This window comes from Lampris incognitus, chromosome 13, assembly GCF_029633865.1.
Source record: "Lampris incognitus isolate fLamInc1 chromosome 13, fLamInc1.hap2, whole genome shotgun sequence".
NCBI lineage: Eukaryota > Metazoa > Chordata > Actinopteri > Lampriformes > Lampridae > Lampris > Lampris incognitus.
In genome coordinates this window covers 45011400-45020472 of record NC_079223.1, presented here as the reverse complement: position 1 = coordinate 45020472, position 9073 = coordinate 45011400, and the positions used below count along the sequence as shown (strand labels likewise).

At 47.5% G+C, this 9073-nt stretch overlaps 1 protein-coding gene across 1 annotated transcript; it reads right to left on the bottom strand.

Moving 5' to 3' along the window:
• Positions 1-1649: 1649 nt before the first annotated feature.
• On the bottom strand, positions 1650-9029 carry ap3m1 (adaptor related protein complex 3 subunit mu 1). The gene is made up of 8 exons (XM_056292435.1): positions 8176-9029; positions 7599-7770; positions 7282-7419; positions 6964-7049; positions 4596-4729; positions 3516-3723; positions 3278-3422; positions 1650-3033 (listed from the first exon to the last, which is right to left on the bottom strand). Exons 1-8 carry the CDS (start codon positions 8446-8448, stop codon positions 2933-2935), a joined length of 1257 nt encoding a protein of 418 aa, XP_056148410.1. The 5' UTR covers positions 8449-9029; the 3' UTR covers positions 1650-2932.
• Between the last annotated feature and the right edge of the window lie 44 nt (positions 9030-9073).

Sequence of the window (9073 nt, the reverse complement as noted above, 5' to 3'; positions counted from 1 at the left end):
TCGTTGACATTTATCCATGGGGAATCTTGCAGGCATCGCGAAAAATATACCATCGTCAATAGCACACGCCAACAAACAGGAAACTGGTATGACCGCTGCAGTAGAAACCGGAAGTCGGTGGACTACAGTCATGCACAGAGCCGATTGGGGAGAAATAAATAAGTTACACACCTGAGTCTATTGGTCAACAAATAGTCTTGGCTAAGGGCCTTGATTTGTAGACTCAGGTGTGTAACTGCATGGTTGGAACAAAGACCCGCACCCAACACCGGCCCTTCCTGGATCATGTCGCCCGTCCCCGCACGGCGACTTTCTAGCAAGCCGATTTTCTGTCATTATCTAATGAATTGTGGCGCTTATGTTTTGCACAATCCCTGTAACAGTTGAGCTGCTTACTTTAGGTTCTTGTCATGGACGATCAAACCCAGTGATTGTAGACGGCCTGAGAACAGTCTGACTTCTAGACCCTTCTCTGTGTTGAGGTGTGGGCTTCGCAAGTCTCACCTTGGACGCTCTCGAGCATCATTTCTAAAGAGATTTTTTTTAGGCGACCCCCGGTGGCTTGTGGGTAATATAAAAGTTGGGTGACGCTGTGGCACGGGCTGCCAGTCTTGCGCTTAAGACGACTGGAGTCAGGGGGCTGTTGGGTTGGGGTGCTGTGACTGCGGGGTGGGGGTGGGGTGGGGAGTTGAGCAACACAATTTAAACACCATCCAAACGTCCCAAGTCGTGGTTTCTGAGTCCACTGACTGGTGATCAACCGTCGTCGCACCCGAGAGCAGAAATTTTCCTGAGCTGCCATTTGACTCCATCTCATGAATACAACAACGCGTCATATTTTTATGATGGAGGTTCATCTTATGGAGAACATGTGTGTGTTTGTGCGTGTGTGTGTGCGCGTGCGATGGTGAATGTGAAACCTGTTCACTTGACAAAAACAGTATTAGTAGTGGGCTATCGTAACGACGATTAGGGAACGAGCACAGGTCATGTTTACTGCATTGTATTGCTGATGGCTTGCTGAGCATGTAGCGGTCCCTGACCCCCGGCTGCGAGGGCTGCAGGGTGTGTGGTGACGTGTGTTCTCAAGCCTTCACACCCCGAATGTACTACGATGGACTTATAGCTCTGCCAACACATCTGCTGTGCCTTGGTATAATAAAGGACAATAATGAGGGCTCTGCGTTTGTCAGTCTTTTAAGATCCCCCCCAATTGTACTTGCCCCACTCTTCTGAGCCGTCCTGGTCGCTGCTCCAACCCCCTCTGCCGATCCGGGGAGGGATGCAGACTACCACATGCCTCCCCTGATACATGTGGAGTCACCAGCCGCTTCCTTTCACCTGACAGTGAGGAGTTTCGCCAGGGGGGACGTAGCACATGGGAGAATTATGCTATTCCCCCCCCCAAACAGGCGCCTTGACCAACCAGAGGAGGCGCTGGTGCAGCGACCAGGACACATACCCACATCCGGCCTCCCACCCGCTGACACAGCCAGTTGTGTCTGTGGGGACGACCGACCAAGCCGGAGGTAAGAGAGGGATTCGAACCGGTGATCCCCGTGTTGGTAGGCAACGGAATAGACCGCTACGCTATCACAAGTCACTCGTGCCGTCGCTGTACAGGAACTGACTCAAATCAATGTCTGGGAAATCATCACACACACGAAGCTTTATTAAGAACTCCAACACGCTGATACAGGTTCAACTTTATAGAGGTGATTTCAGAGGTTAAAATTCCCAACGTGTACATGTGATTGTGCAAAGGCTGCGTTGGCTGAAGGACACTGCATTCCAGTTTAAGTGAGGTTTTCTGGAATTTCATACGACCGCTTTTTGGAAAACCGCCCACAGAGGTTGCCCAGAACGTGATCTCTGCGACCTCCCTGGGGTATTTTATCATAACCTTGGTCAATCTATCCATGCCTCCGATAGGCGTGACGATGTGCAGAAGGTTCCTCTAGTCTAGGGTCACACGGAACCTTGGTAACCCAAAACAGGCCGAGCTGTTTGCTTCCTTTATGGGCCTCCGCTGCCTGGTGACAAAGTAGTGTGCTGTACATGGTTACCTTGATGTACCCGACAACCCTCGGGGCCGCATTTAGGAGTGAATGTGTGCAAAAGTGTCTGCATTGAGGAAAGTGACAGAAGCTAAGAAAATAGGACATTAGATTCTCAAAAAAATAAACTTCTCATATAGAAAACTGTCTAAGTTATGTCAATATGTATAAAGGTTTACAAAAAACAAGACATCTATGGCTGATTACTCTCAAGCAACATGCGGGTTAAGATTCCATAAGTGTGTTCAAAGTTGAAGTGCAGGACAGTTGTGCTGGCTTGTTTGTGAATATGTAGACTGCAAGACCTAGTTTTCCTTTTCGAGGCCATAATACTTGGAAATTCCCTTAAGGCGGCACCCGGATGGCCTCAAGTAGCCTAAAAGAAAACAAATAGGGGGAAAAAAAACCCCACAGTGGTCCAGAAGAAGAGGGAATGGTCTCTATCATCGACACTCAACAATATACCATGGAGGACCATGTTTACGCAGGTCATTTCCAATCCAAAGACACACCCGTTGGTTTCACTAACCAGATGTTGGTCGTGTTGGGTTGGGAAGAAAACCTGCATATACGCAGCTCTCCGTGGCACAGCTGGTCTACATAATGCAGCACAATAAGACTATATAAAGTGATAACGCTTCTAAAACGTCACACATTGATTATTAAGGCTTCCCTTTGCAGGCAAGAAACTCCCATCACATGATTTAGAAGGCTGTGCACAAAATAAATAACCTTTAAGCAAGCGATTCTGTTCTTTAATCCACAGTGAGCTGGGGGATATGAAAGGCCTATCGAAGAGCACACACTGGGGGAAGTAGCCATGACCCATATTTGGCACATTGGATTGCTGACCTCCGGTCCATCGCAGCCATTACTCATGTCCGCACTTGGAATTTCCCTGCTTTCGTTACATATTTTACCCCTTTAAAAGGCTTGTACTTCTCTCCATACATGTCGAGCCGATTCACCTTCAGCCCTAGGGACACGGCAGAGACAGAAAGGGAGAAATAACACAAAATAAAGTCAGCGGGCTACAAAAACCTCACGCCACAATGCCATTTAACACGTTAAATAAGGCTTTTGGGTAATGCTTCACTGCCTTACTGCTCGAAGCACAATTAGCTTCAGTGATGACCGGAACAAAGAGAGTCGGGACTGAGTAGTTGGTTTCTTAAGGGGAACACGGGGTCAAGGTTGACAAGTCACAAAGTGGTAAGTACCTGATATTGCCAGCTGCTGTATTTTCAGGCTGATGTTGAGCGAAGGGTTCTCTTCAGGTCTGGGGGCTCCTGCCTGCAGACTCAGACTGCCTCGCAAGTTAGGGAGCTTTTGGGGGTTCAGTTTCCCAATGTCCCACACCAACACCTACAACAACAAAAGATATACCCTGAGTCTATCCGGAGGTATGTTAGCCAAGCTTTTAACGGCCGAGTTTTGATAAAGTAGGCGAGCGGTTACCTTAGTAGCGGGGTCATAAGTATAGCTTCCCTGTACGGCGGTGAGGTTGGCGCTGAGCACGGCTTTTGGCATATGTATAGTGACCATCACAGCCTCAACCATCTTTCCCATAGTCTGCTTGGGACCAACTGTGAGGTCCAGGCGACCACAAGAACCACTCTCAAAGAAACTGATGCTGTGCTTCACATACACTGGGATAGCCACAAGGCTGAATGGGGACACAGATGGAAAAGTACATGGGAGAACAGGCGCATGCGTTAGCGACATATAAATGACCGATACACAGCGATGCTCTCTTGGGAGCCAGATGCTATTTCCATTGAAAACTCTTTGGAAAACAAGTTTTCCACCACATGGATTCCACAATCGTTTTATATCAATTCTCCCCTTTTCATCCCAATTGTTCTCCTGTGGTCCCATCATTGCACAACCCCCAGGGTGGTTGGGGAGGGCCTACGATTTGCCACGTGTGTCCTCAAATACACAAGAGTCACAGACTGCTTCTTTTCTCCTGCCAGCTGCAGGTTTCTCAGGAGAATGTGTGCAGGTCGGGGCCCCGTTACTTCCCCCTGATCTCCCCTGCAACTGTGCAGGCCACCCACCACCAGTAGGAGTCACTTGTTGCAATGGCAGAACACATTGCTTCCTGCTGTAGCCTAGCATGAATTCTCAAGTGCAATCCGTGTGAGTGCGCAGCTGGTATATAACCAAGAGTGGCGAAAGAGGAGTCCAAATTAGCTGCACAATGCCACAGATCTGTATAACAGCATACATCATGACATCATGTGCCACACATTCACACACATTCAGTTTAAACTGAGGACGAGAAACATGTCTAGTGACTGTCACCATGATCGCACAAAACTTTCTCCCAACATTCAGAGGGTGTAAGCGTTACACTTCTGAGGAAAACGCCACACCAGAACTGCCCCCAAAGCCCAGGAGTGGCAGCAGACGAGGGGGAAACTTCAGCAAACTGAAGTGTTCCCGTCTCAAGCCCAGGACACAGAGAGCCCGTTCAGGCAGAGGACGGTTCAGTTTTAAATTCTGAGGTAAGCGTGTGGTGTTAAGTGGGCTTACTTCTGTGCGCTGACATGATAGGTCATGAGTGTGAAATTCCCATCTGGCGGGATGAAAGAAAGGACGCGCTCAGACTCCCATCGCTTGTACCGCACACAAGGGTGGAAACTCACATCGTCGAGGAGACGTGGATTCTGTAACAAAAACAAAAAACAAAAAAAATGTACACTTGGAAAGACATTTACAAAACACTCGCATTACTGAACTTTGCACAGCACCAGAGCTCAAGACTAGCGGCGTCCCGTCGTCCTCGGGACGATAGCACATGTGTTTGGGAAGAACAGAGCTTCCCCAGGATGCCTCCGGGACGATTTTATATAATTTGTATAGATTTATTTGAGCCATCACTTAGCAAATGACAAACTGAACGGAGCATCGAGTACAACGGAGCGTGTTTCCCCATGCTGTTACTATAGTTACTGTCGCTGGCTGGCTACTCAGTGCGAGCCTACTCTGGTTCGCTTTCGCTGAACCAGAGTAGGCCTGCAAACCCCGAGTTTCTAAGGTAAGGACACATTTAAATGGATGTGTGTTTTATTAGTCACTGGATTGAAACAGTCTGGCCAGCTGCTCGCCACTAGCTAGCTAACTCTGGCCAGGCACTCTGACTAATCGCGGATGGGTCGCAGGTGGTGAAATAATACATCGTTAACGAGGAAAATATAAATTTACATTTTCCATTACAAAATGTGAGCACAGCAGAGGTCCGCTGCTGCTCCGCAGCTGGTTGTCCCCACCCACCCACCCACCCACGCACACACACACACACACTCACACACACAGTTAATGCTCGGAGAGATAAGATTTCTCTCGGGCCATCTAGAGCAGGTGGTACCCTGGACACACAGTGAATAAAACACATGGATATGTAGGCTGACAGTTCAACTTCTTTTAGTGTGACTTTTTTCTATAGGGTTAGCAATAATAGTAGGAGCAAGGTGGAATACCTATGTGTGAATGACAGGGAGGACAGGGGAATGGTGAGGATGCAAGGAGTAAAGGTGACAAAGGCGTATGAGTTTAAATACTTGGGGTCAACTGTCCAAAGTAACAGGGAGGTGCAGGAGAGGGGTGAAGAAGAGAGTGCAGGCAGGGTGGAGTGGGTGGAGAAGAGTGTCAGGAGTGATTTGTGACAGAAGGGTACCAGCAAGAGTTAAAGGGAAGGTTTACAAGATGGTTGTGAGACCAGCTATGTTATATGGTTTGGAGACAGTGGCAATGACGAAAAGACAGGAGCTGGAGGTGGCAGAGATGAAGATGCTAAGATTTTCATTGGGAGTGATGAAGAAGGACAGGATTAGGAACGAGTATATTAGAGGGACAGCTCAGGTTGGACGGTTTGGAGACAAAGCAAGAGAGACAAGATTGAGATGGTTTGGACATGTGTGGAGGAGAGACGCTGGGTATATTGGGAGAAGGATGCTGAATATGGAGCTGCCAGGGAAGAGGAGAAGAGGAAGACCAAAGAGGAGGTTTATGGATGTGGTGAGGGAGGACACACAGGTGGCTGGTGTGACAGAGGAAGATGCAGAGGACAGGAAGCGATGGAAACGGATGATCCGCTGTGGCGACCCCTAACGGGAACAGCTGAAAGTAGTAATAGTAGTACGGTTAACAATAATAATATGCCATAATGATTCTTGTGAAATCTTTCCACCAGGGAGCCTTTTTACCACATCAAATCAATTTATTTTCTACTTCTCTACAGAAACAAGGACGCTCTGGCTATGAAGCAAAACGCAAAAGAATTTTTCTTCCTGTCATGATGTTTTCAAATTTTCCTGTAAAAAAAAAATGTTGGCGAAAAACTTGAATCAACAGCTGTGTGAAGGGAGAAATTTGTTGATGTTTCCACAGCAATCTAAAATACATATTAGAGGGGGAATTATAACCTGTTTGACTTCCTAACACTAATTCTAAGCAGTTTATAAAACATATGAACATCAAGAATTCATCTCAAAGCAATTATATGAAATAAAAATACAATGACTTATTTCCAAATCAACTGAATATGTTTTGTGTAAATAACCACTAATAACAAAGAATCAGATTCTGATATTGGGAGAAGGGTGCTGAATATGGAGCTGCCAGGGAAGAGGGAAAGAAGAAGGCCAAAGAGGAGGTTTATGGATGTGGTGAGGGAGGACACACAGGTTGCTGGTGTGACAGAGGAAGATGCAGAGGACAGGAAGAGATAGAAACAGATGATCCGCTGTGGCGACTCCTAACGGGAGCAGCCGAAAAAGGAAGAAGAAGACACTTCGGGACAGATCATATTATTTTTGGGGACAGTTCCAGGACAGCCGTGAAAAAAAAAAAGTTAGTCTGGAGCCCAGCACAGTACAGAGACGAGAAGACGGAGACCTACCATAAATGACAGAGTCAGGTCAGGCATCCCAGAGAGCTTTATGCAAGCGTCAATTACACCCTGGATTTCAGCGAACACTGTTGTACCTGAAGCGATAGGTAGCAAAGCAAACTTACCATCTGATCTTTACCATCCTAAAAGAGGGAATCATAATTCAAAACAGTATATCTGAAGACTGATCAGATCCTATAGCACATTTAACCCTGTAATTATTCCTACATCAGTCTAACATGGAAATAAAGAATTAACATGACAGCAGTTCAGCTCTGTCTGAACTGCCATTGATACAGTCTACTCTCGACGAGTGGTTGACAATACCTGATTTATCCAAAATGGCATCGATTTCCTCTATAACGTCAAAATACGCCTCATTATTAGTGTATTTTACACCAGCTCGCCTCCATGGGATAGTTGACAGCTGACCTGTTGGCAATGTCTCTCCGACATTACTACTTCCTAAAACAGGCAAGACAAATGTGTAAGACCATAACACATGCTTACAAATGTAAACAAAAAATTCAATTATTGATAACACTTGGATTAGAAGATTGACTAAATAACACGTGGAAATCAACTGTTAGGCAATGGAAGTTAAAATGACAGGTGGGAGTGCCCCAGTGTGAGCCTTTGTTTACCTGTGAGTGTATTGACAACCGATCGCAGAATGGTGGGAGGTCTGATCATTTCCTTCAGGACGTTGGACTCTGTCGCCAGAGGGAAGCCATTGTCTAGCATCTCTTCCAATAACTCGTACACAATCACCACATTGTCCTTGATAACCATCTCTGAGCAGTCTCCAAAATAGTCCTGTGGACAAACAAGCCCCCGTCACGCTAATAGCACACACAAGACTGACATGCTCACAAACAAGGGTTGCAGAGAGAGGCATTCATACTGGCTGCCCCCCCCCCCAAAAATCACCCTAAGTATGGCGTGTGACAGAGCTGTAAGATAAAGATCACAATTGTTGCCATATTAGACCTCGAGCTTAGCGCTCGAGACCTTGAGCCGGGCTGATACCAACTCGAGCCAATTGGTTTTGTATAGCCCCAAAATCACGGGTCAAGGGTTACATTTTTGAATTAAGAATAACGTGTAATGATCCTCAAGACTGAATTTCATCAGCCCACAGGTGACCCCCCCCACCCCCCACCCGGCTCCACGAACACCTGTTACGCACGTTATACTCGGCAGACCAGCGCGGCGCCTCACCTGAAACATCTCTGCCACCCTGTGCAGAAACTCGATCACGAACATCGGGGACACCTCCGTCTGGATGACCGAGAGGAAGAACAGCTTGTCCCGGTAGATGCTGATGAGGTAGTGGTGCGGCGTCTGCAGGACGGGGGGCACATTCTCCGGCTCCGCGGCTTTCTCTCGCGCCTCGAAGAAGTAGTCGCACACGCTGCGGCTGACGACGCTCTTCCAGTGCTTCTCCAGGAAGATGTCTCCCGACTGGTTAATCAGAAACAGGCTGTGGATCATCGCAGCGGCAACGAGGTTGTCGCCGGTGTTGCGTGTCAGCCGGTGACGGTGGTGGTGGGGGGAGAGAGGGCGAGACAGAGATTGACAAACTGGAGATCTAAAAGTTCTTAAAAGTCCTAATAATCAGTTCGCCCGTTGTACCCAAAACCAGTGTCGACGCGAAGGCGGTGAAGGAAGTCGACGCTCGTCATTCAGCGAACACCGCCGGGAGCCCGTTAGCTGGAGGGGAGCTGGGATTGGCAGTCACATTTCTGAACTCTCGAGTTTTTTTTGTTGTTTTTTAATTCGGTGCCAAAAATGAATTAAGTCAATAAAGTTCCCGCGCAAACACCCAACAATACGACGAACTGTCCGAATCTACAGCGTTGTGGCCTCGGTTTTGCAGACGGGTAAAAAGTTTTACCTGCAGCACCCAGTTGGTAATGGCAGGAATATTACTTTGTGGCAATATGGCAGACTTTTCCGTCCAGCCATAGCTGTCGGGCAGAAGCCTGGGGTATTACCGGTGCGTTAAAACATCCTAAAAAAATATCAAAAAGCGGTTCTACCCTTACCTAGAAATAGCTATGAAACGACATGGATCGAATATGATTTGCTTCCTCCGGTGACGCGCGACCGATCGAAG